We start from the raw sequence: 27,841 nt of genomic DNA, 5'->3' as shown, positions 1-27,841 counted from the left end.
CAAAAAGAAAGAAAATTGTGAAAGTTAATATACAGTTTTATGTTGATATCTTTTTGGAATGGTGGCAGCTGTCTGACAATTTTATCCAGACAGAGCAGAGATATATCTCACTTTTTTTTTTTTTTTAATTTCATCTTATTGTTATGGGGGATACAGAATTGCAGGTTACATACGTTGCCCATGTACCGCCTTTCCCCCCAAGTCAGAGCTCCAGGCGTGTCTGTTCCCCAGATAGTGCGCGTTGCACCCATCATGTAGGTATATATCCCTCCCTTCCCCCCCCTCCCGAGTCAGCACCTTCAAGCGTGACCATTCCCCAAACGGTGCACAATGCACTCATTGTGTAGGCATACACCCATCCCCTCCCCCACCCCATATCTCACTTTTTTATATGATCTTTTCCTAAAATGATCTCTGGTAGAAAGCCAAATTCCTATTTACATCAAAATAGAGCCTATAGGAGAAACTGCTGGGACAAACAAAATATAATTATGTCTCATTATTTTTAAATCTAGTGTTTTTAACATTTCTATTTTATAAAATACAAAAATACATGCTTATGATTTTTAAATGATTTTTTTATTATAAAAAATTGTACTAGGAAAGAATGAGGAGCTGTCATAGACTGGAGGAGACTAAGGAGACACAACTAAATGTCATGTGGGATCCTGGATTAGGTTCTGAAACAAAAGGAGGACATTGAGGGGAAACAGGTGAAATCCAAATAATGTCCATAGTTTAATTGATAGCTTACAATGTTAATTTCCTGATTTTCATGATTATACTAGAGTTCAGTAACTTATTAACAGGGGAAGCAGAGTGAAGAGTATATGTGAACTCTACTGTGTTTACAACTTTCCTATGTGTCTAAAATGACTTCAGAATAAAAACTTAAAGAAGAAATAGTTCATTTCACTAACCTAGAAGCTCAAAGGGTAGTGATTGAAAAGCATGTATGTGTGGCATATTGTCTTATGCACGTATAGCTTACTTAGAGTAGAAGTAAACTGCACAGAATTTTATTTGTGAAATTTTAATGCTTTGGCAAAGAATTTTAACAGCAAGTGTCAGTGTTATGCATAATACCACACAGCAGATCATCCAGTTTAACTTCTGATTAATTTTGCAGATGTCTTTCTAGAAGTAATAGTTATTTTTTTCACTGGATAGACACACTTAGCTTGAAGAAGAGAATGGCCAGAAAGTAGTCTAGATTCGATGGTTACCCATATAGATGGTCACCTGATTTAGGGTGAAGGCATTCCTACATTTATTGGAGAAAACATGGTCTTTTCAATGAACAGTTCTGGGTGAAATGAATAAGAGAAAGACAGATACCTCACAAAACAAGATGACCATATGTTCAATAAACATATGTGAATATTCTCTACGTTATTAGTTATAAGCAAAATGCAAATTAAAAGTACAGTAATGAATCACTACAGTACAGTAATTACAGTACAGTAGTGAATCACTACACCCCTTCAAAATGACCAACACCTTCAAAATGACAGTACTACCCTGGTATGAGTGTGGAAAGACTGGCATTCTCAAATTGCTGCTGGGAGTATAAATCATACAACCACTTTAGGCAAACGAACACTAAATATACACCTACCCCATGACCCAGTAGTTCCTCTCCTAGATATATACACTACAGAAATGGGCACTACGTAAGTCCATTGTATGCCACATGTAAAAATGGTCATAGTAGCTTTATTCATGATAGCCAGAAACTGGAAACAATCCTAGTTTCCACCAGTGGTGGATTGGGCAGAAAATGGAGCAATCAGAGGTAAAACAATACAGGCAAATTGAGTGATGGGAATTCATTATGTTTCTCTGTGTATGCTTATATACTTCTGTGTATGTTTGAACGTTTTGATAATAAAGACTAAGAAATAGAAAAAAACAAAAGGTTGGTCGGAGTGCAGTGGTGTTGACAACTAATTGATCACAACTGGTTACAGATTCCTTTTTTCCTTCTCCACTCCCACTGCTTCACTTGACCAGGAAAAAAAGAAAAGAAAAAGAAAAAAAAAAGAATGGTCAGCCCGAGGAGAGCTGGGGCTTTCCCTGTGGCTGTCAGCAGCAGAGTTGGGCTTACCCTGCTGTGGCATTCTGCTCCATCCGTGTACCCAAACAAACTTGGCAGTCTCCTCACAGCCTTGAGGAAATAGAACTTACAACAGCAGGGGACCAGCCTGGCCCTTTGTTTTCATCCATCTACCATTCTTTCATCTATTTATCTTTTAAATCACGTTGTTTAAAAGGTGGCACATTCTATATCTGGACTACATATTGCCCAATTTTTTAAAAGGATAATTCAGTGAATATTTGATGAATGATTATTTTCAAGGAGGTTTTTTTTTTTTTCTCTCAGAGATGTAGGTATATAAGAAGACCATTAGAGATGGTGAAGTCACTTGGATAATCCAGGCCAGCTGATAACTGTCCCTAGAGCTGAAGGATAGATAGGAGGCCCTATGTACTGGAGCTGGGAATGAGAGAGTCACCTAGAGTTGACCTCTTTGTGAGGAGCAGTGACCTTTGATATAGGGCCACAGCCAACCCAAGACAACCTCAGCAGGAGGCAGCCTCACTGTCTTCACTCCACCTGATCTCATTCCTGGGTGAACTCAAACTGTATATTGGTACCCCGTACACGTCTGCTCTGGGACAGGGAACAGAGCATTGAAACTGGCTGGTAGAGTCATTCAACTATTAATACTTATGTTGATGTTCCACTTAACCAAGTTATTTAACTTGGTGCACATTTCCCTGCTTTGCCTACAAAAATATTATGAAAAATTTGCTAAATTTCTTACTGATATCTGAAGATACGCTAGGCCTGCAGGATGCCATGAGTCGTTTGAGGTCCTAAATTTGCCAGTGGCTGAGCAGGAACTAGATCAGCCCAGGTGTCCAGTACCCCCCTTTTGTGCTCTTTGCCTCAGCTGCTGCTTCTCTGATGCATGTGGTTGTTGTTTACACTAAAAGTTTATTTTTATTTTTTAGACACAGGGTCTTGCTCTGTTGCCCCTGTTGGAGTGCAGTGGTTTAATCATAGCTCACTGTAGCCGTGACCTCCTGGGCTCAGGCCATCATCCTGCCTTTGCCCCCCAAAGTGCTTAGATTTATAGACGTGAGCCACCGGCCTATTGTTTACATTTTTTGAAATTAGGATTTGATTTACAGTTTAGCTTAGATTTAGTGTGTGGATCATTTCTTTCTCCCTCAAGATCTTCATATTGAAAAAATTTAAACCTTTTAGAAAATTTGCATGTACAATGAACATTTTTTTCATTAACAGTCGTTTGGAGTTCCTCATTTTTTATCGAATTATTTCTTATTAAATATTGAGTAGGTATAAAATAATATTTATAAAATGTACCAAATAATGGTACTACAAGCACTTGTATACTTGCCTGATGATTTAAAAAACTGAATTTTAGTCCAGGCGTGGTGGCTCACACCTGTAATCCTAGTACTTTGGGAGGCTGAGGCAGGAGGATCGCTTGAACCCAGAAGTTAGAGGTTGCAGTGAACTATTATGATGCCATTGAACTCTACCTGGGGAGACAGAGTCTCACTCTGTCTCAAAAAAAAAAAAATTGAATTTTATTAGCTGGGTGTGATAGTGCCTGCCTGTAGTCCCAATTACTCGTAGGCTGAGGCAGGGCAGGAAGATCACTTGAGGCCAGGGATTTGAGGTTGCAGTGAGCTATGATCACACCATTGCACTCTAGCCTGGGTGACAGAGTGAGACCTTACCTCAACAAAAACAAAAAAAATAAAAAAGAAATTGAATTTTACCTTAATTTTTAAAGAGCCTTATCTGTCCCTTTCTGATTGCATATTTCTTCTGCTCAGAGATAGCCACTCTTCTGAATTATCATTCCTTTGCTTTTTCTTTTCATTTACCACATACATTTGTATCTCTAGTTGATCTGTTTTTTAATTTTCATGAGCTTTAACTTAAATAATGGATTCATATAGTATGCATTCTTCTGAGACTTGCTTTTTTTCAGTTTTACTGTGTGTTAAAGAAAAAATTATTCAGACACTTGTTAAAGATGGTAAGGAAGACTTTATTCAAGAGGGACTGCCACAGTGGGGTCTCTGCAGTAGGGAAGAGATTGGACTCAACTCCCACCCCAACGGGGACTAGTGGAGATACCCCAGGAGCAGGGTGGGGGGTGGGGGATGGAAAATGAGGAAATACAAAGGCTGGGGAACTCTTCCTAGACCAACTCAACAAGATTCTTGCTGCAGGCAGGCTAGGGTGATAAGATAGCAAGAGTGAGGGGTAAGGAATTGAATCAGATACCAAGAGTGGAGATTTTTGTTAAACGGACACAGTAGGATTCTTGCTAAAACTAGATTATATGGGCCAATGTTGAAGCCGACAAAAAGATGACTGGGGGGGGGGGAGAACCTGGCTCAAGTTTGGTCAAAGGAAATTCTTTGCCACATGTCTGGATTTAACTGGGAAGGCCTAATCTGCTTCCAGCACCCAGCTGCAAGGGAATCTGGAAAATTTAGATTTTTAGTTTTCTAGCCTCTGCAGAATAGGGAGGTGGGAACAAATGTGCAGTGCCAATTTACTATATCCTCTGTAGATATGTCTCAGTATATGGTAAGGCTAACTCTTTTTCTGTTTTAGAAATTTTCTCACTATTGCTCATTTATTTTTCTTCCGTGTTTTAGCATTAACTTGTCCAGTGTGACTACATTAAATTAATTGATCTGTTTTGGAGGAAGTGACATCTTTACGTGTTTTTATGTATATGTGTGTATATATATACACACACACACACACACACACACACACCTTTTTTTAAAATTTTTTTTATTCCACGGAAAAGAGGTTTTTCTTTTTTCCAAAAATTGCACCAAGGTAAAGAAAGCAAAGCTCTAGTTGATGTGGGTGTGTTGTGTAGGCGTTTGCAGTACCGGCCTCACTAGGCAGTCATTGGACAGTAGCGCAACCCTAAGAAAAGGATATATGTTATGTTTTATCTAGTTACATGTGTTTTAATTTTTTAATATATTTTTTTACTTTTTAAATTTTTTAAAATATATATTATGGTTTGGCTGTCTTTTTTTTTTTTTTTTCCCTTTTTTTTTTTTTTTTTTTTTCTTTTTGGAGACAGAGTCTCACTCTTGCCTGGGCTAGAGTGCTGTGGCATCAGCCTGGCTCACAGGAACCTCACACTCCTGGTTTCAAGCAATCCTCCTGCCTCAGCCTCTTGAGTAGCTGGGACTATAGGCATGCGCCGCCATGCCCGGCTAATTTTTTTTATTTTTAGTAAAGATGGACTCCCTTGCTCAGGCTGGTCTCCTCCTACCTTGGCCTCCCAGAGTGCTAGGATTACAGGTGTGAACCACCACACCTGCTCAAGTTAACATGGTTTTTTTTTTTTTTTTTTTTTTTTTGAGGCAGAGTCTTACTCTGTTGCCCAGGCTAGAGTGCCATGGCGTCAGCCTAGCTCACAGCAACCTCAAACTCCTGGGCTCAAGCAATTCACCTGCCTCAGCCTCCCGAGTAGCTGGGACTACAGGCATGCACCACCATGCCCGGCTAATATTTTCTATATATTTTTTTAGTTGTCCAGCTAATTTCTTTCTATTTTTCAGTAAAGACGGGGGTCTCGCTCTTGCTCAGGCTGGTCTCGAACTCCTGAGCTCAAACAATCCTCCCGCCTCGGCCTTCCAGAATGCTAGGATTACAGGCGTGAGCCACCGTGCCCGGCCAACGTGGTTTTTAAACAGCTTTGTTGAGGGTATAATTTATATACCAAAAATTTATCCTTTTTAAATGTACAATTCAGTAATTACTAATAAATTTGCAGTGTCATGCAACTTAAAAAAAAAATGTCTGTTTACACCTTATGCCTCTGCAATTATCTAGATCTTTAATGTTTGTCAGTGTTGTCTCCAAATTTATCCATGTAGATCATGCATATTTTTATTAAATCTGTTTTCTTCTGTTGAGGTCCAGTCACACAACTTGGTTCCCCAGTGAACATAATCACAAAAATATAAATGCTGTCCACTGGTTTTTCCACTGTTACATAAGCACCTTTGTAATACTTATGTCAAATCTCTTAATAGAAGAGTATAGCTGGCAGAAGCTAGTTTCCTTAGAGAGTTGAGAGTTAAGAGATATTCTCTGATGAAATTGACATTTAAGAGTATATTAATTATTTTTAACTTTTTATAGCTTATTTTCAATCTTTAGGCCCTACAACATGGATGACCCTTGAAAACATGCCAAATGAAGGAAGCCTGACACAAAAGGCCATATACTGTATGATTCCATTTATATGAAATGTCCAGAAGAGGCAAATGCATAGAGATGGAAAGTAGATTAGTGGTTGCCAGGGGCTGGAGGACGCAGAGAATGGGGAATGATTGCTAATAGGTATCCAGGCTCTTTTTGGAAGGATTTAAATATTCCGAATTAGCGGTTGTGGTTTTACAACTTTGTGAATGTACTTTAAAAAGATACTGAATTGTACACCTTAAAAGGCTGAATCTTATACGGCATGGGAATATAGTAATAAAATTTATGAGGAGAAAAAAGACCCAGCCTAAATACCATGTCCTCCAATAAATTCTTCCTTTTGGTTAAATATAATATCATCCCCTCTGAACTCCCCCAGCCTTCATTTGTTAAGTTCCTACAGATACTAAGCTTTTGGAGAATTAAGACTATGTCCTGTTAATCTTTGTAGCATCACAGTGTTTATCCCAGGTTACACATCTATTGAGAACTTTTGAAATAAATTTTGGGTTTAAGAATGAAGTTATACATTATCAAGTTACCAAAAAAAAAAAAAACTGTATGAATTTTATACTTCAATAAAAAATTATAAGCAATCACCATGTGCATACAAAAAGGATATTAGACTCTCCCTTCTGTTTTAGGGGAATAAAATTAGTATCTTATTGCTTATTCTTTCCCAAGCTTTCAACCTCAGAATGTGGGACCTTGTGGTAGGGAATTGAATGGGTTTTCAGTTTGCCCCTTTTGGGTTTGAGGACTTTGTATTTTCCTCTGAGTAGCTAGCTACGTATACTGTTGTTGTGGACACAGCTGACAATAGTTCTCTAGACTTAATGGTCATAATAGACCCCAGATGCTGTTTGTTTTCATGTATTGCAGTGCCAGAAAGGTGGGCAAAAATTAGAGAAAATCTAGAAATAAGAATGATTTATGATTAGGCCAATAAGATGTGGGAAAATAAATTAGGTAGCTAGCTAGCTACAAGTTTTATGGGAAGGAAACAAATCCAAGAAATAAGGGAAAGTAGAATTAGAAATAGATTATTTAAATGAAGGCAGTTGAGGTAATTTATATGCCTATTCTGTTTCAATGACTAATTGACTAAGTATCAGGAAACATTTTCTAATGCCTTTTGTGGCCTGTGGTATGGCTTGTCCTAGGATCATTTTCAAATTAGAACTGCATTATTAAGGCAGGAATTTAATTTAGGAAACAATGTGATGTCAGTGTGTTTTGGCATTTGGTTGGGGGAGCTACCGTGCAAAGAATAAGTAAAGGATATTCCTATCTCTGGCCAGAACTAATAATACTTGGAAAACCCTGTGTTATTATCGGGACCATTTCCTCATTCGCCTTTGATATAATTACAAGGAATGAGTTTTAATTCCTCAGAATAACTGTATTTACCATGGTCTGCTGCACAGTGTTTCCAGCGTGCTCTAGATTGCTGGGAGATAGACTGTATACTAGCCCATTTTATCTGCTCTTTTGTTTTTAACTATTTCACATGCTTGAAATATTTTTGTCTGTGCATTGTGGAAACTTCCTCATCTCAAATTAACGTTTTTACGGTAAATAGTATCTCATTGTGGGTGGTGATAAGATACTCTTTGACGACTTTCCTTTTATTTGTACCTTTTAAATTTCTGAGTTCATTGTTAGTAAAGGATGTAAATTTAAAATTTTTTTATTATGATTGTGAATGTTAGTCCCAGTCCCGGAATGTTATTTGAAAGAGTGTGAAATTCGTACTCCTGCAGACAAAGATTTTCTCAAAGTTTAGGATAGAAAGATGTACAAAGTTTATTACCTTCTCCTGAGACAAAGGGCACCGCACCAGAAGGGAAGAGAGACGTGTGTTGGCCCCAAAGCCCAGCGATTTTGAGGCTCTATTAGGAAGGCAAAAGAAAATTTACCGCTATATCCCAATTAACAGGAGACAGCTGCGAAACTGTTGAGTTGCTCTTTTCGTGTTTCTTATGTAGCAGATTGATAACAGGAATTGGTTTCTCTTTCTTCCTAGCTATAGATTGATAACAAGAGGCATCTGGTGCCCTCTCTGCTTGAGGAGGTGGGGAAGCTCACTCCCCTGGCTGTCCTCTCAGGAACTCTTCTTCAGGGCTGTTTAAACAAACTCAGAAAAGCCTTTTGGTCTACAGGTAGTGAATCTTAAGGACAGTCAGATAGTCTACCCTTTCCTTCCCCTCTCCTGGAGACTTATCTCTGGAATGTGGATCGGCCAGCGAATGTTAATGAGGATTTATTCTTTCTTTGCTCAGCTTCTTTTAATTGCTAGGTAAACATATCTGTAGGACAGATATTCCTGTAACTAATCTTAGAGACAATTTATTTCTCTTCTAAGAGGGTGGCAAAGCTGCCCTTTAGGAATTTATTTTTCCTGTCAGCAAGCTCGTTCTTTCATTATTTATTTATTTTTTCAGAATAGGACGTATAATTAAGATTATTCTTTTTGTAGGTTATATTAATATTTTTATTTTTTGAATAAAGCCTTGAGTTTGTTTGCCTCTATCTATCTACGTCTTTTTTTTTTTTTTTGAGACAGAGTCTCACTCTGTTGCCCAGGCTAGAGTGAGTGCCGTGGCGTCAGCCTAGCTCACAGCAACCTCAAACTCCTGGGCTCAAGCAATCCTCCTGCCTCAGCCTCCCGAGTAGCTGGGACTACAGGCATGTGCCACCATGCCCGGCTAATTTTTTCTATATATATTTTTAGCTGTCCATATAATTTCTTTCTATTTTTAGTAGAGATGGGGTCTCGCTCTTGCTCAGGCTGGTCTCGAACTCCTGAGCTCAAACGATCCGCCCACCTCGGCCTCCCAGAGTGCTAGGATTACAGGCGTGAGCCACCACGCCCGGCCTATCTACGTCTTTTAAGATCTATGAGGTAGTCAAAGAATATCCTACAGTGGGCTGGCTTCTGTAAAATTAATTTTTTTCCTCATAAAATATACTTGTACAGAATTTAGAAAACCTCAGTGTATACAGAGAAGGAAATAATAACACTTCTGCCTGAGTTCAAGATTCAGAGATTGCTAGACTCTAATAGGCTTTACAGATAGTGCTTATTGACCTCTAACTCCTTTTATGATTTCCCCAGCACTTTGACCTCTACAATTGCGTGTGATCACTTCCTTCACAGCTAGGTAGCGTGCGGGCCAAGAGTACTGGCTCTGCGGTTAGACTTTCTGGTAGAATATCTCATCCATCGCTTCACTAGCTGGCATTCTTGGACAAGTTACTTTTTTTAGTCATCCTTTTGTTCTCTAAAAGGGAGATAATAATTGTGCCTATCTCATATGGTTATACGTGTTAAATGAAGTAACACAGTGCCTAGTTCACTGGGGGAAAAGACACTTAGAGATGGAGGAAAGAGAAAGCAGACAGTGAGCATTGCATTGTGGTCATACCTTTGTACAGGAAGTTCAAGCCTCATTGCTCCACATGCATAGGACAGCACTAGAAAGTATCTTTGTGTGTGCTTAGATGTATGTGTGTAAACAGACTTTTATCTTTGGGTTTAGGGAGTTAAGTCACTCAGTTTTTGGCCTCAGTTTTTGCTTGTAAAATGCATTCAAGTTTATTCCCCCCGTTGACCCCATGAGAGTACAGTGAGGCATGCAGGAAATTTCCTTGTGGGCACCTCTTCCCTTACAAGAGGGGAAACTTACAAATTGTAAAATGTATGTGTGTCCTGAATGAAGTCATGTTCCCCTTTTTCTTTTTCTTTCTTTTTTTCGTTTTGGAGATAGTGAGTCTCTCTGTCACCCTGGCTAGAGTACAGTGACATCATTATAGGTCACTACAACCTCAAACTCCTGGGCTCAAGCAATGCTCCTGCCTCAGCCTCCTGAGTAGCTGGAACTACTACAGGTGTGCACCACAATGCCTGGCTAATTTTTTTATTTTATGCAGAAACAGGATCTTCCTGTGTTGCCCAGGCTGGTCTCAAACTCCTGGGCTCCAGGGATCCTCCTCCCTCAGCCTCCCAAAGTGCTGGGATTATAGGCGTGAGCCACCATGGCTGGCCCAAAGTCCTGCTCTGTTAAGTAATGAGTAGTACTGATCATTCTCTGATGCTCTCATAACCTTCACTTTTCTTCCTTTTTGAGAATCAAGTTTTTACTTCTTTATTAAGAGCCATCAACATCTTTATGAGTTTCTTGGATGAAGTCTATAGACATATTTAAGGAACCTTAACTTTTTTAGGATGGCAAATGATCTTTGTTGATACATCTGCATTTCTGTCCTAGAGTATACTTTTACGGTGCTTTTGTTTGTAAACCTCTTGCTTAAGATGTTCGCCCATTTCTGATCCTTAGGATACAGAGAGGATGGTTCTAAAACGAGATACTTTCCTTTGGAGAAAGACGTATGGGAAGTGGCAGCCCAGGTTGGTTCATTGATTAGTATTTCAAGCTTAAATAGAGGCAACATAGTGTAGTAGAAAGAGGCAGAGCTTTAAAATCATAGAAATAGAATTAGTTATGGTTTAGCCTTTTGATGCAAATGCTATTTCAGAAAGGTACATGACCTCTGAGCCCTAGTTCTGTAATCTGTTCACTGGAACAGTAATATTTACCTTGGCTGGGCTCAGTGGCTCACGGCTGTAATCCTAGCACTTTGGGAGGCCATGGTGGGAGGATCACTTCAGGTCAGGAGTGAGCAAGAGCAAGACCCCGTCTCTACTAAAAATAGAAAAAAAAAAAAAAATTAGCCAGGCATGGTGGCTTACATCTGTACTCCCAGCTACTCAGGAGCTGAGGCAGGAGGATTGCTTGAGCCCAGGGGTTTTGAGGTTGCAGTGAACTATGGTGATCCCACCGCACTCTAGCCCAGGCAACAGAGCAAAACTCTGTCTCCCCCCGCAAAAAATCTAAGTGTTAGGAAGACTAAAACAGATATTTGTGAAAATGCCTTGAAAGCTGTCAAGCACTGTACAGATACTTTACTACACTAGTTTTATGCTTAGTGTAATGGTAACCCCCATGTTGCCTTTAGAAACCTAGTCATCCCATACTTCTAATCAGAGTCTCCTGAAGATATGGTAGCAGGACCTGAGTAAATGTTCACTTAGTAACTACTATGATGTAGGCATTGTTCTAGATCAGCATTGTTCAATAGAAATAAGATGTGAGCACATATATAATTTTAAAACATCTAGCAGCCACATTTAACAAGGAAAAAAGAAACAGGTGAGATTATTTTTAAATTATTTTATTTAGTGTATCTAAAATATCTTTTCAGCATGTAATCGTTATAAAAGTTATTGAGATATTTTATGTTCTTTTGTTTATACTAATCTTACAGCACATCTCAATTGGATCGAGTCGTTTCTAGTGCTCAGTGCCCACGTGAGGCGGTGGCTACTCTGCTGGGCATTTCTCACCTAGACATTGGGGTTGTTGTGGTGAACAAGATACAGAAAGCCTTTTCCATCAGGAAGGTGACTTTAGCAGAGGGAAGCAGATAGTGCACAAGTAACAAATAGAAATAAGGTAATAGCGATGTATGCTTTGAAGAAAATACTGCAGTAATGTGATAGTGACTGGGAGGCGGACCCCAGCTAGAATATTCAGGGAGGCTCTTTGAAGTTTTGACATTGGAGCTGAGACGTGAATGAATGATTAAGAAGGAGGAGCTGGTCCTGTGAAAATACGAGGGAATTTTCCTCTTGTCAGTGGGAACTGTAAACACAAGGCCTGAGATGGCATGATCTTCCTGTATTTAACGAACCAAATGATATGGCTGGATTATGGTGAGGAACGAGCGTGTGGGCCGAGTTGTGATTAGAGAGGTAGGCACAGGCTCTTGAGATTTTATTTTAAATGAGGTGGGAAGGTACAGGAAGGTTTTAATTAGAGCCATGAGGCACACATGAGTTAATAAAATATACATCAGACACCTATATGACCATGAAAGAAAACCTCACTCATTATTTCTATAATTCAGTGGACCAGAAGACCAAACTTTTAAAAATACCCGCAATCAATATCTCTTCCCCTATTTTGAAATAATCTCTTATCTATGGTCATTTATATTGTAGGGAGAACATCTTATATTAGCGATCACCACCTCCAATTCCAAAGAAAGTGTGATGGTTTACTTAGCATTAAGTTTTCACTTAAAATTGGTTTATAAATAAAATGCTTTTTATTTTATTTTTGAACACCCAAGTGTTCAAAGGCTGGGTGCAATGGCTTATGCCTATAACCCTAGCACTCTGGGAGACCAAGGTAGGAGGATTGCTTGATGTCAGGAATTTGAGACCAACCTGAGCAAAGGTGAGACCCCATCTCTACTAAAAATTCAAACAGTCGATCTACTACTGATTGTCTTTGTCTTTTTTTTTAAACCCTTTTACAGACATGTGCATTGCTATTGCAATTTCTCTTCTCATGATCCTGATATGTGCAATGGCTACATATGGAGCTTATAAGGTAAGCAGCTTGCAATAAGATGCTGGACCTTTTCCTCAGTTCCTTACATATATAATCTGTGCAGCTACCTATAATAAGTAAGAAGTAGTTATTTCCAGTTTTCTCCAAGAATCTTTGAAAGCTTAAATCTCTTATTAATATCACATGGCGCTAGGAAGACCATAATAAAACCAATATTATAGTACCAGAAATGTTCTTTTAGGCTTGTTTGTTGACTACTTATCTTTGGCATAGCAGTTGCCATCATGACCTGGTTTAACGAATTTCAATTTTTCCATTTCTTTTCAGATTAATAAAAGATTTCTTTGAACTGAACAAAATAATGTTTTACAATATTGAACACAGTCTATTTTCTATTATGTTTAGCAACGCGCTGCCTGGATCATCCCATTCTTCTGTTACCAGATCTTCGATTTTGCCCTGAACACCTTGGTTGCAGTCACTGTGCTTGTTTATCCAAACTCCATTCAGGAATATATACGGCAGCTGGTATGTGGCCCTCTCTCTCAATAACTGCTGCTGTCTATGCGGGAAACCTGCATTAAAAAACCTGATTTACAAGTATAGAGATAGACATACGCACAAATTAATTTGTGGATTTTTAGCTTGCATCTGAGTTACTGACCAGAGATTTTAAAAAATGTTATCCTAAATATAAGAGTTTTGGTTTCTTAGAATACTATTTGGGAAATCATAACCTCCCTGAGTCTGAGAGAGATTAAGTTGGTGGCAAGGTTGATGGTGGTGTGTGGTTTTCAATGTGCCTATCTAAATTATGATCTAATTACTGATAGTCTTACTTTCGTAAAATGCTATTTACTCAGTAATCAGCAAAGAGTAGCTTTTTGCCTTTGCTGTTGTACGGAGAAAGTGGCACCATGCTGTACCTTAGTTTCCAGACTTATTTGACCTTAGAACCCCTTTCTTCCCCAAGCATCATTTCGGGACTCATTTCCAGCTAAATGTCCTTTGTGACCAGGTGAACAAACATTGGTGCCTGGTATTAAGAAGCTTAGGGCAGTTTTGAGGTTGGAATACGTCTGTCTCTGCCTTCACATTCTTTGACCCTTGCCTTTTAAATTGTGAATGTGCCTTAGAATTTAATTTCTTTGAAATCTTAGAATGTTTTAAATAGAGAGGATGTTCACTGGAGGTTTTCTCTGAGCAGGGGGTATGCGGTAGGGTGTTTTCCTGGTTTGGGAGGGATGAAGCTGTGAGATTTGATGTGAGAGCGGGGCCTAGAAGAGAGAGTGGTAGTGGGGCACTGGAGGGAGAGAGAAATGGGACAGCAGATGTTGGTCATCTTGATTACAGTCCTGGCCAGATCATCTGGTACCCAGCAGACCTGGCAAAAAAAGCTCCTTAAAAGTATCTGTTGTGTCATTGTTGTGGTTATCATTCTTATTAGTAATACCTTCCTTTTTTTTTTTTTTTAAGAAAACAGATCCATGTTTCCATAGAATGTTACATCAAGAAAATTTTTCTGTATTTCCCACTTGGTAATTTTATGTATTACCTCTTCTGGGCCAGCTAAGTGTTTCTGCGTCAGGGGTTTATATATGATGAGCAGGTTGTAGAATTATCTCTGTTTTTAAGGACTTGTGTTTCTACTCCCTAATAATGATCTGATGCTGGGCTCCTCAGATCATACTGGAAGTGAGGAGGAAACATGATCTCAACAGAGCCTGTCATGTGAAGGAGCTGGGACAGGGCAGTGGTGATTAAGGAGACATGAAGACAGCCCTGTGACTGTTTGCATAGTATATTATGTGCTGCATCCCATACATTGCAGAGATGATAAGGAACAAAAAGCCTACTATGGAAGGCAAGCGTGCAGAGCACTTAGATGCTACCTAGACTTCGTTTTGTGCCCCACACAATGTGTAACTATGTACTCATTTGCTTTAGAGCCATTGGTTATGTAATAACATTAGTGATTTTAACAGTAATTTTAATGTCAGTTAAAAAAATCAGCATCTACTCTTATTTATAATCACAAACCAATAATATAAGAAGATAATAATATCTTCTGTGTGTTCTACTTCAAGATCAGTCTGGGTTGATCAAGCGAGGCCTGCAGGTTACCACGATGCCCAACAGACAGTGATGAATGGGAAGGCTCATGTTCCACTCATGGAGGCCCCTGTTGACAGATTGGATATATTGAGTCTGGGGAGAATGTTATCTGAGAAGGCTGGAAGACAACCCCCACTTAATTCTAATGTCGGTTCTGTTTATCTGTTTAAGTGGAGTCTTGTAAAACACATTAAAATAATTTGTGCATATCTTTTTATTGATCTCAACTGAACATACTGATCTTGACCGTGTTCACTTTCCAGGGGAAGAGTGTGAAGATCTTTGTGGAAAGGATCACATACGTATTTGTGCGTTAATCCCTTTTAAAAAATAGACATAGGAACAATATAATTTCTCGCTGGTCTTGGTAAACAATACCACATTATTTTATTCTTTCCCTTTAAGACCAGCACTACAGAAAAACCTTTCAGGCTCCAAGGGAAAAAATGGTCCAGAATTTGCAGAAAATCCAAATATCAGAGGTGTGCAAAATGTCCCTGGATACAGACCACTGACTTTTAACTTTTGTATAGTAAGAGGACAGAGTTATATTTTCAGGTCTCACTTCTGACTCTTCCTTGATTTTTCTTGTCAAGAGTTATTATGTGACTTGTGAACAGATCAGCCTCTCCCCCCACACCATTTGCAGCTTTTTCATCAGTGATGTTAAGCTAGAAATTTTGTATTAGTCCTAAATAATACCTTACCGCTTCAAGCAGTTGCTGTCTGATAAGCACATCTGAGTTGCCGCCTAAGGAATATAATCTTGAATGATTAATGAGATTTTCCTAATGAGGCCCTTTTCTTTTGCAGCCTCCTAATTTTCCCTACAAAGATGATATCATGTCTATGAATCCTACCTGTTTGATCCTTATTATTCTTCTGTTTATTACCATTATCTTGACTTTTAAGGTAAGCATGACGATTATACTTATGATCTAAATCTTAAGTGTTTTCCTGAATGCCAAAGATGTAAACAAACTTTAATCAGTTCCTTGTCTTATTTTGCATATCTGAACTGCTTTTTGATTTCTTAACATTACAGTTCCTTCTGTTTTCTATATTAGAGATAAACACTAATTATAATTTTACAGGCCAAGCTAGGGTTATTCCAAAATATATTTGGATGGGAATAAATTAATATAATAGCTGTATATTATGGGGTTGGGGAAGAGGGATAGGGAAAAATAGTTATGTGTTACATAGTATATATTATAATAGTGCAACATCCATTACAATGTGTATGTAATATACATTCTTTTGTATTTTGTGTTTAAAATATATTCTGAACATTGTTCTATATCAATCCATTATATGAATATCTTTTTTTTGCAAATTACACATGATTGGACATTGAAACGGTTTTCCACTTTTTCACTTATTAATAGTGCTGCAGTGAATATATTTAAATGCATTCTTGTATACTTACATTTATTTCCTCAAGATAAATTTCTTAAAGGGTATTCATGCATGGTTTCAAACCTTTTGATAGGTTGTCAAATTGATGCTCCCAAAAGTTAAACGACTTCCACTGCCATTAGCAGTGTCCCCTTAACCCTCATCAGTTAAATACTACCTATTCTTTTTCATCTTTGTCAATCTGTATATAATTTGTGCATGTGTGCTACAAACAGGTAGAAAATTCTCAAATGGCTTTTATACTTCGAACTTTTAAATCTCAGTACCTTTCATTGCCTTTATTTTGGAATAAAATTACCCCATTCTTTGATAATCAAGCCTCAATAAGCTTGAGAAAGCTGCATTTTGGGAGGAAAATCATCTAGATACTATGATGAAGGAGGAGTAGAAAGAAAATGATTCATTGAAAATCAGTGGGCCAGGCGCAATGGCTTAAGCCTGTAATCCTGGCACTCTTCATTGGCTGAGGCAGGAGAATCGCCTGAGCTCAGGAGTTTGAGACCAGCCTGAGCAGGACTGAGACCCTGTCTCTACCAAAATGAGAAAAATTTGCCCAGCATGGTGGTTTGTGCCTGTAGTCTCAGCTACTGGGGAGGTTGAGGCAGGAGGATCACTTGAGCCCAGGAGTTTGAGGTTGCAGTGAGCTATGATAATGCCTCTGCACTCTAGCTGTGATGACAGAAGGAGACTCTGTCTCCAAAAAAAAAAAAAAGAAAGAAAGAAAAAGAAAATCAATGGAATCTGAGCTGGGTGTGGCAGCACGTACCTGTAGTCCCAGCTACTGGGGAGGCTGAGACAGGAGGATGGATCTCTTGAGTCCAGGAGTTCCAGGCTTTAGTGCACTTGATGGCATCTGTGAATAGCTACACTAGCCTGGGCAACATAGCGAGACCTTGTCTTTAAAAACAAGGAAAGAAAAAATACATTGAATCTGAATTTTCCCCCATAAAACACCTCTCTGAATTGTTTGATATTGTATGTGTAGTTTAGTGGTTAAGGATTTGAGTGAATTTTATCCATGGATGTTGGGACCTACCACCAGGCTGCTCCCACTCCCAAGTTCCAACTTTCTGGCTGCTTGGTTGGTCCCATATGTTGTCCTCTAACCCCCAGGCCTGTGACATTAGTGCTACCTGTTGCCCAGGCTGCAGGTGGGGTTGGCAGTGCCCCCTGGTGAAAGGCCACAGACTCTCAAATGTCAGTCATTGCAGTTTGTCTTTCAAGGATAGACTCCTTTTGACACCTGCCTTTTTTGGGTCATTTTCCCATGCCTTAAAATACTGTGTGTGTGTGTGTGTGTGTGTGTGTGCGCGCGCGCGTGCGCGCACAGACAATATGTATGTATTTATTCCATATTTTATAATTTTTACCTCGAGAAAGGTTAGTCTGACCAAGCTAACTCTGCCTTTACCAGAAGGTCAGAAGCTGAAACCTCCAAGACCTCTTTTTTATAATGGCTTTTAAATTTTGTGGGCATTTTACCTATACTGGAAACGCCCACTTCAGATTTTGTCACAGGACCTATGGTTGGCCTCTATCACTACTACTACTAACAGTGTGGTTAGAGCCTTGGTTTCTTCATTTACTAAATAGCAATAATAATTAATAAAACATCCTACAGGATGACTATAAGATAAAAGGTGGAAAGGTATGTCCTTCATTCATTTATTCAGTAAATATTTATTAAAAATCTCTTTTGTGGCAGGCTCTGTTCTAGGTACTGGGGTTTGGTAGTGAATACGACATCCCTGATTTCCATGGTGCCTTTATAAATTGCAAAACACAGATTGATTATCATAATTGTCCCATAAAAGGCATCGTACAAATTGTTCACAGCACCGTCTCCAGCCTGTGAGAAATATATACTTGTTTATATTTCTTTATTTACCTCTCTCTCTCTCTCTCTCTCTCTCTCTCGCACTGACTAGACTGCATTTCCTTGGGAACAGTCTGTTACTTCTTTTCTATATCCCCCTTAGCACTAAGCTGATGCTTTGTGCCTAGAGACTCAGTAATTATTATTTTAAATTAACATGGGTATTTATGTTGCAGTTTTACCTATTGGTTTACTGGATTAATGGCTCTCAGCACCTAAATTCGCTCTTACTCTTCAATACATTTTGTCACTACACTGGTTTTCTGGGACCCCAAAACGGGACGTTTGTCAGCTTGGTTCTGTCCTAAGACAGAAAAGGGAGGAATGCTTACCACCTAGTTCTGCAGAGCTGGCAGGAGGAATTTTTTTTTAGACAGCAGGCAAAGGTTTTTCCCCATTTGGAGTGTGTAGTGAGTAAATAAACACTAGGTGCTGCCCATTTATGTGTCTCATGGCCTCTCAGGTATAGAATTGTCATTTTAAAGCCTCGTATCCAAAGGATTTTTTGCCTTTTTACTTTTTTTGGTTTACACAGTGCTTTATTTTTTTTTTAAAGACAGATCAAGGCAGCGTGCCAGTGGTGGCCTAAGGTAACTTTCAGTGGCATTCCTTCAGACGTTGTGCTGCCTCTCCTCTGATAGTCCATAAGCAACTTGAGTGCAGGGTTGGGTCTTACTCTTTGAATCCTCCAGAGACTAATGCACAAAAGCATTCAACAAATCTGAATTAAAAAAAAAAAAAAAAATTGACTTCCAGCCCCAACTGACAAAATTAATTCAGATTAAAATTATATATACATAAAACATAAGAATTGAAAACTTAAGTTTTGTGTAAATTAAAAAGTGCATATCATTAACATCAAATAATTCATTTTACCACATACCAGAGGGATAAAGAGGCTGACACTTAGAAATAAATTTTTTTTTTTTTTTTTTTTTTTTTTTTTTTTTTTTTGAGTCAGGGTCTCACTGTGTCTCCTAGGCTGGAGTGCAGTGGTGTGATCACAGCTCACTGCAGCCTTGAACTCCTGGGCTCAAGCAGTCCTTCCACCTCAAGTTCTTGAATTGTGATTAGTCTTCTTACATAGCACGTGACTAATATGCGTAAGCATCTCTTTTCCATTTTTACTGAAATTCTTACAGAAGTGTACATCTTGCCCTCACCCCCATGAGGAAGTGGTAGCATTGTTGACTAAACTGAACGTTCGAGTAAATTGACTATTGTGTACTTTGTTATTTAAAAAAAAAAAAAAAAAAGCTGGTTGGTCTGAGTGCAGTGGTGTTTACAACTAATTGATCAGAACCAGCTACAGATTCCTTTGTTCCCTCTCCATTCCCACTGCCTCACTTGACCAGAATAAAAAAACCCTTTCCATCTTTTTCTTTCTCATTGTCGATCCGTGGTTTCAAATTATTGACGTTTATGAAATATATTTTCATCTTAACATCATATAATAATTAAATACAAGAAATAATCACCATCAATTATGAATGCACGTTAAAGACTAGTTCTGAGTATACAACAGAATATTTTACCCCCTTTGTCCATAAATGTCTTCATTTTTATAAAACAAACTTACTGAGATATAATTCACGTCATAAAATTCGCCCATTTAAAAGGTACAAGCCAGTGGTTTTTAGTGTCTTCACAGAATTGTATGATCATTGCTCTGGTTGCACAATCTAATATTAGAACATTTTTGTCACTTGCCATTCACTCTCATCCCCTACTCCCGGCAGTCACTAATCTGTTTTCTGTGTCTATAGATTGTCTATTTTGGACGTTTCATATAAATACAGTCATATAATATGTGATCCTTTGTGACTGGCTTCTTTCACTTAGCATAATATTTATAAGGTTCATCCATGTTGTACCATGGAGCAGAGTTCCTTCCTTTTTATTGCTGAGTAAAAACTCCATTCTGTGAATAATATCACATTTTGTTTATCAGTTCATCAGTTGATGGACATTGGGTTGCTTCTTCTTTTTGTGTCTTATAAATAATGCTGCTGTGAACATTTTCATGCAAGATTTTGTATGGGTGTGTATTTTTATTTTCTTGGGTATATACCTAGAGTGGAATTGCTGAGTTATGTGGTAACCCTTGTTTAGCCCTTTGAGCAGCATTTTACATTCTTATCAGGAATGTATTTCTGGATTTCAGCAGTCCAGTGTCTGCATATGTTTAAACCTCTTCTAATCAAAGAATTTTAAAGCTAGAAAGGGACTTTGAAGTCATTTAGTTCTAATTCAATTACAAGTGATTGGAATGAAAGTGCAAAGAGTTCTTAGCTTAAACAGCTCCCATGAACTCATGTTTTATTTATAGCATGTCTTTATTATGGACATTAATTTTAAGTATCTTCATTGGATATTTCATTAAGAAAATGGAAATGTTTTAGTGAATTTTATTGACAGTGAAGTAAACTTATATGCTATGAGCCTTTTTAAAAAAATTGACTTGTGTAATAAAATCACAGATAATCACAGAATAAAACTTCCCAAAGAAATAGTTAAAATGTGGTGATAAATGGGTTAATAAATTTTATCTGTGCATTTGGGGGCAGTAAATGTAGTGGTGATTGTTCTTCCCACCTTTTCTTAGAAATTTCTCATTCTACTCTCAGCCCCTCCCCTTGCCTCCTCCCCACCTACCACCAGCACTGCCGCCCCCCCCATGTGATATAGGGTATGGCTCCAGTGCCACACTTTGCCAGAAAGTTACTGTACCCAACATTAGTAATTTTAAAGGCTTTTGTTTTAGTAGAGTTAATGTGTGCATTTATAGCTTATATAAATAAAAGTTTTATAAGATAGCTTTATCTGTGTGGTATTTTAAATTGCCTGCACTTTGAAAATTAAAAATCTAATAATCATAATCATTACTCACTTCTAGGGTTACTTGATTAGCTGTGTTTGGAACTGCTACCGCTACATCAATGGCAGGAACTCTTCTGATGTCCTGGTTTATGTGACCAGCAATGATGCTACGGTAGGTGTGATTATCACTTAAGGTGGAGATCTCCCCACGACTCTGCTAGGTGATGGCTTCTAAATGTTGTAGTGTTCACTCCATCTTTATTGTCATTGAAGCATACTCATGAGCTGCTTAGTCATCAAAGGATTCATAGTTAAATGAGACATATTTTGTTTTCCTTACAGCATGTTAAAATCTAGGTGGTGCTACTCTGGTTTATTCTTAAAAATATTACAGGTAGGTAATATATGTACCCTACCCACATTTATGTATCTTAAACCTGAATTATTAAACTATGGAATATGATTGTAGATGCTGATTCTGCATAGTATGACTGTACTATCTTATTTTACATGTGGAAGTAAACTAAGAAGTGTGATTTTATAGGTTGATAAGAATGGCAGAAGTTACTATATCTTTATAACTTGCCCCTTCCCTTGTGTATGAAAGCTTTAGTAAGAGAATTTAGATGATCTCTATTCTGCTACTAGTTGCTCATATGTAAAAATTATAAACCTATCAGATAAGATTTTTGGGAAACGTGTCTTCACTGGAAGAGTCCATGAAAACATTTGTTCTTTATGTAAATTGTCTTGAAACTGCCTGGCTTGAGGTAAGATAAAAGTGTAAGTCCTCTAGGTATTTTCCAGATTGAAATATTTTATTTATTATATTTCAAAATATTAAGGGGCCTCTAGGTATTAAACTTGCTGTGTCTCTACCATCTTTGTATTCAGCACGGTGCCCGATGAAATGCTTGGTGCCAGTAAGTGCTTGATGAATGGTTCGTGGCAAGGGTGGGGATGCATGACAGGAATGTGTGGGGAGAGGCAGGAGGAATGGGTCAAAATGGATAGGGTGGGACGGGATGGGATAGAATGGCCTGGATAGCTGACAGGACACGTAAATGGTAGGTCAGATCTAAACTAGAACAAGTTTTGTGCTTTGTTTTTAAAATTCTCGTGACTTGCTCACTCTGAGCTTACTGAAATAATTTAACTGTCCCTTACTTTACTTTCTTGGGTAGAAAATGGGAATAAACTATTTTCATGCTGTATGCTAACTTATATGGATGTAATTGAGTATTACTGAGAACTTTGTGGGGATATCTAAAGCATGTTACACATAAATATTAGTAGTTTTCTGAAGTGTTTGCCAAACATCCCTTGGGTCGAATCAAATGCTTGTGAACATGAGCAGTGGTTTAAGAATAGACTCTGCTGTGATCAGATACACAAAACTCGGCATACCCAGCTGCTGAGGAGGCCCTTTTTGGGGGCCTGCAGAATCCTATGCACTGATTACAGTAAACACATGTTTTACTCAACCCTTTAAAGAATTGTCTTGGGTCAGTAAGTCTCTTTAAAGAAATAGCTGTTCAAAATTACTGTAATTACTGGCTTAAGAATTTTTTTCCTTCTAAGTCATTCAGTATTTAGTTACCTATAAGTTTTTTTTTTTTCCAGTCTTTTTCCCCCCTGACTTTTCTTTAAAAAAAAAAAAAAAAAAAACAAAAAGAAAAACCTCAGTACAATTATTGTCTTGCTGAACTAATGAAAGATCTGTGAGCAGAGTTTGAGATTTTTGAGGAACCAATAAAATTAAATAAGATATATAAGATATATTAGAACCTTGTCCTAGATTTTCTGGTATACAGAGCTTATAAAATTATTATCTTTTAGAAGTATTTCAGACAAGATAATGCCCATGTTGCATGTGCTTGTTTTGATATACTTTTGGTTATTTTTTTCGGTAGAAGTTTTGTGGAAATTAGGGTGCCCAGAGACTTTAAGAACCGTTAAGTCCTTAAAATGCATTCTACTAGCTTTTTAGAAAAACCTTTTAGTTTTCCCCTTTAAAAGAGAGAAAATATTAAAAGATATGGAATAATAAGTTTTATGTAGGCTTACTTTTAAAATTATAAAAATTAGTTGTACTTTTTAACTGGACATTCCCTGCTCTTCTAACAATATGCCTCTTTTTTTCAGAAAGGCTTCCAACTGGGCAGTAGTGTGTAGTAGCTATTAATAGAATTTGGGGTCATGGCCTCTGGCCAACTGTGATTGTTGCGTGTTGACACAAGGTGCTAAGGAATTGTTTGATGGTGGTTATTGGTCATTATTCTCTGTCATTTTGTATTGTCTTGCCATTTTTAAGATGAGGAATCTGAGTTGCTTAAGTTATTTTCTTCAATTTCCCAGTAAAGCATTTTTTTCCTTCTGTTTTTAAAGAATTATGTTCCTGGAAAAAGGAGGATTTATCTTTTCTTATAACTGTTGTATTGGTGGTCCAGTCTGAAAGATTGGAATGATCACCACCTGAAGACTCTGCTTTCTGACAGTATTTTTAAAAATATTTTTTAAAAAGATAATGATATTATGGTTACTTTTGTTTTTAAGGGGGACTTATTAGACCTCTAAAAATAATAATTAACTTAATATCATGAAATAGTAAGTGCTCAGGTTTCCATTTGTCTCCTAAATGTCCTAGTTTTCTAGCAGTTTATTTGAAACACAGGGTCTTGGGTCAATATGTAGTTTAAGTCTCTAATTTTTTGTTGAAGAAATTAGTTTGTCCCTCACTCTAGATTTTTCTGATTACATACCTCTAATGTAGTCCTCTGTATTTCCTGGAAATTATTAGTTGGATCTGGAGGCTTTCCATATTCAGGATTTTTTGTTTTTGTTATTTTTTTTGCAGGACTATTTCATAGGTGATAATTTGTTCTTCCACCAAGAAGCAGAAAATGTCTGGTTGACCATCTTTTTGGAATACCAGCAACCATTGATCTTAATGGCTAGATTCATTTATTCATTAGGATTATGATATAACATTCTATCATTCCTATTTCATTTATTAGCTAGAACGTTTCTATAAAGAAATATATTCCCTCTTGTACTATTTGTCTACCCATTGGTATGACATGGAAAAATATCCTTGCTTTTGTTCTCTTTATTTATCATTTATTTATTTATTTATGAGACAGAGTCTCACTTTGTTGCCTGGGGTAGAGTGCCGTGGCGTCAGCCTAGCTCACAGCAACCTCAAACTCCTGGGCTCAAGTGATCCTCCTGTCTCAGCCTCCCGAATAAACGTGCGCCACCATGCCCAGCTAATTTTTCTACATATATTTTTAGATGTCCATATAATTTCTTTCTATTTTTAATAGAGACAGGGTCTCGCTCTTGCTCAGGCTGGTCTCAAACTCCTGACCTCGAGCGATCTTCCCGCCTTGGCCTCCCAGAGTGCTAGGATTACAGGAGTGAGCCACCACAAGTTTTTTATTTTTTATGTATCAGTTTTCAAAATGAATTGATCTATCCATCATTCTCTATTTATGACCAATAAGGTTTTTTTTTTTCTGAGACAGAGTCTCATTCTGTTGCCCAGGCTAGAGTGCCGTGGCGTCAGCCTAGCTCACAGCAACCTCAAACTCCTGGGCTACAGTGATCCTCCTGCATAAGCCTCCCAAGTAGTTGAGACTACAGGTGTGCACCAGTATGCCTGGTTGATTTTTTTTTTTTCCTGTTTTTGGTAAAGACAGGTTCTTGCTCTTGCTCAGGCTGGTCTCAGAACTCCTGGCCTCCCCGAGTGCTAGGATTACAGGCATGAGCCACCATGCCAGGCTGGTTTTGTTTTGTTTTGTTTAAAGATTGTTTTGACTGAGAACTAAAGGAGTTAAAGTTAGCATTCTAACTTAAGAAAACCAAATTAACTGAAGCCTACCTCTGAGACCCTAAATGGGGGTTGGAATGATCTAGTTCTGTCATTTTCCCTGGTCTTCATGCTACATTAAGAACCTAATGTAGGCTGGGAGCGGTGTCTCATGCCTGTAATCCTAGCCCTCTGGGAGGCCAAGGTGGGAGGATCGCTTGAGGTCAGGAGTTCGAGACCAGCCTGAGCAAGAGCAAGACCCCGTCTCCACTAAAAACAGAAAGAAATTAGCCGGATAATTAAAAATATATATAGAAAAAATTAGCCAGGCATGGTGGCACATGCCTGTAGTCCCAGCTACTCAGGAAGGTGAGGCAGAAGGATTGCTTGAGCCCAGGAGTTTGAGGTTGCTGTGAGCTAGGCTGATGCCATGGCACTCTAGCCAGGGTGACAGAGAGAGACTCTGTCTCAAAAAAAAAAAAAAAAAAACAAAAAACCAAACCTCATCTCGTGTAGATGTATGTTTCTCTTTTGTTCATATTTTTATTGGGAATCCACATTTACGTAACATGTTGTGCCTAGCTTGCACTTTCTATCAAACATTAGGCCAGATGGCTTTTCTCCCAGGCTGAATAGTTCTGGTTGACCTCCGTGGTGAGATATTGGGGCTCTTATTGGTAAAAAATAAATGTGCTTTTTTCCCCTTCTCTGAGACAGCACCCATACTATTTGTCCAGATAAATACTTTCCCAAATTATGCTCAGAGAGAGGATAGAAGAGACTTACTAGATATTGGAGATCATTCCCTGGCTTAATTTCTCTTCCAGTTTCCCAACTAAACCAAACCAAAACCTTTGAAAGAAATGCCTGGGACAGAGGGTCACAAACTCTTCTCTGTTTACAATGCTGAAGGGTCTTAGTGATTTTTTTTTTTTTTTTGGTAGCACCCTTAGGCCATGAAGATAAATACACAACTGTTCATTTTATTAAGTAGTCATGTGCAAATGACTTAGTAGTGGCTGGTGTATTATCTAACATGAAGTGTTTTCCTTGAAGCTTTAAAATATCCTGAGCTGCCCCTGGAGTCACTGCAGTTCCCTAGGGCCTCAGCACACTGGTGGGTGCCTTAGGGAGATGCGCCCTTCATTTTAGGACAGGGTTGTACAAATCACATAGTCGATGCATACTATGTAATGTCACCTTCTCTCCCTACTGCCATCAAAATTTGGCCATAAGAGGAAAAATGTTAAAATACTAACCAATACTAACCATGTATATTACGGAAATAGATTTCTTTCAAATTAAACTTTATACAAATTGAGCTTTTAAAAACTTTTAATATGTGCAGCCTTGTTTTGCTAATATTAATAAAGACTTGAGTCATGCATTCTGGGGGTTTTTTGTTTGTTTGTTTGTTTGTTTGTTTTTTTAAATAGAGTCTTTCTCTGTCACGGCTAGAGTACCGTGGTGTCAGCCTAGCTCACAGCAACCTTGAACTCCTGGGCTCACCAATCCTCCTGCCTCAGCCTCCCGAGTAGCTGGGAATAAGACTCACACCATCACGCCCAGCCAGTTTTTCTATTTAATAATAGAAACAGGATCTCACTCTCGCTCAGGCTGGTCTTAAAGTCCTGGCCTGAAGTGATCCTCCCGCCTTGGCCTCCCAGAGTGCTAGGATTACAGAGTGCCACCTGTAATGGCACCTTGCCTGGCCTCATGCATTCTGTTAAATCTAGATGTAGGGAACCTGATTCCTTTGGAATTGAGGCACTTTAAAAGCAGATGGATATTTAACCAAAATGGTGTCTGAAATTCTGATTCCAGATAAAAGAATCATAGTCATGGGTAACGTAGAAAAATTCCTAACTATTTATGGATAAACAGGAAAATTTTAAAGTTCCTAGAGTCTATTATGCCTCGTAGGTCTTAATCTAGACCAACATTCTATGCAAAAAATATTTTGCTATGTGGGGCCTTCTTTTGAAAACCACAGTTAAGAAAAAGGTCAGTGACCCATGTGAAGGCCACATCATCTTCCCAGCAGCCATTTCCCAATAGGTTCTCTTTGACATACTAGAGATTAATTAAGGCTGAGCATAGGCTCTCAAAAAGCCACAAAACAAGTTATTTGTTGACCAGTAGAGGGTGGGGGTGGGGTGCAATTTAGTAGTGGTCAAATTGACTTTCAAAAATGGTGTATAAAGTATTCTACTGGTTTTTTTTCCACCACTACTTAAAAAAATCTGGTGGTTCATTATTTCTTAGTCTAGGTTGGATGTGGTTAGAATAGAAACAAACTCTTGTCCGGGTAACATGACTTCTGTTTATATTTCCCCAATATAGAGAGACAAAGGGAAGGGAATGAGCTAAATTGATAGCAGGAGATTGATTTAGACTTCAAAAGTTACTTCATACCCGAGTACCCACTGTTACCAAGGTGAACACACGATTTTCATCTTGGCAGATTCCTCAAAAAGGCATAACTAACTTTCTGAAACGGTTTGAGAAAGGCTTTTCCTAAAAGGTAGTCACTAATCTGGCTCTTCTTTTAAGATCTCTTTCAGTCCTATACACACTAGATTCCTGTACATTAAAAACACCTCACAGATGAAACAGCTTTCCCCTCCTGTCACATGCCTAAATGAACCAGAGGGTCCTCGCACAGTGAGGGGAGGAGAAGATTCCCCAAGAATTGGACTAGAAGAGTTCCATTTCTAGGGGGTTTGAAACTCTAGACTATGAACATTGGCTTTGAAGCTTCTATTAAGTTCTGTAATGTAAAAGGGAGATCTTGTTGTATGTCAATTTTACATATCATTTTTCATTTACAATTTACTATTATGTACTCTGATACCCTTCAGCCTTTTTTTTTCTTTTAATTTTAAAAGACTAAGACAAATGTAAGAAGCTGATGTAGACTTGGTAAAGTCCCAAATAAGCTGAGGGCAGCTAGAAGACTTTCTGAGGGGCAGTGAGGAGCAGTGTCAGCAAAGGTCTGGCCCAGGGCAGGGGTGAAGGGGGTGACTGGAGAGAGCTGTACGAGGTGGAAGTGATAGTTGGTCTCTGAGAGGAGATGGGGTGACATGATTCTC

At 38.4% G+C, this 27,841-nt stretch overlaps 1 protein-coding gene and 1 non-coding gene across 2 annotated transcripts in view; one reads left to right on the top strand and one right to left on the bottom strand.

Annotated features, from left to right (window-relative positions):
• The window catches only part of LAPTM4B (lysosomal protein transmembrane 4 beta), a 61,094-nt gene that overhangs the window by 22,975 nt on the left and 10,278 nt on the right, over window positions 1-27,841 (top strand). The window contains exons 3-6 of the mRNA XM_069465469.1: window positions 12,674-12,747; window positions 13,114-13,236; window positions 15,637-15,735; window positions 21,015-21,110. Of these exons, the coding sequence (XP_069321570.1) occupies window positions 12,674-12,747; window positions 13,114-13,236; window positions 15,637-15,735; window positions 21,015-21,110 (392 nt within the window). The remainder of the gene's footprint in view (window positions 1-12,673; window positions 12,748-13,113; window positions 13,237-15,636; window positions 15,736-21,014; window positions 21,111-27,841) is intronic.
• Window positions 4,880-5,009, bottom strand: LOC138382292 (U4atac minor spliceosomal RNA). Its single transcript, XR_011233380.1, has one exon. It is a non-coding gene; the product is annotated as a U4atac minor spliceosomal RNA (small nuclear RNA).

This window comes from Eulemur rufifrons, chromosome 3 (assembly GCF_041146395.1).
Source record: "Eulemur rufifrons isolate Redbay chromosome 3, OSU_ERuf_1, whole genome shotgun sequence".
In the NCBI taxonomy this organism is placed as follows: Eukaryota; Metazoa; Chordata; class Mammalia; order Primates; family Lemuridae; genus Eulemur; species Eulemur rufifrons.
The sequence above is the reverse complement of the archived record's forward strand: the minus strand, read 5'-3'. Positions and strand labels throughout refer to the sequence as shown.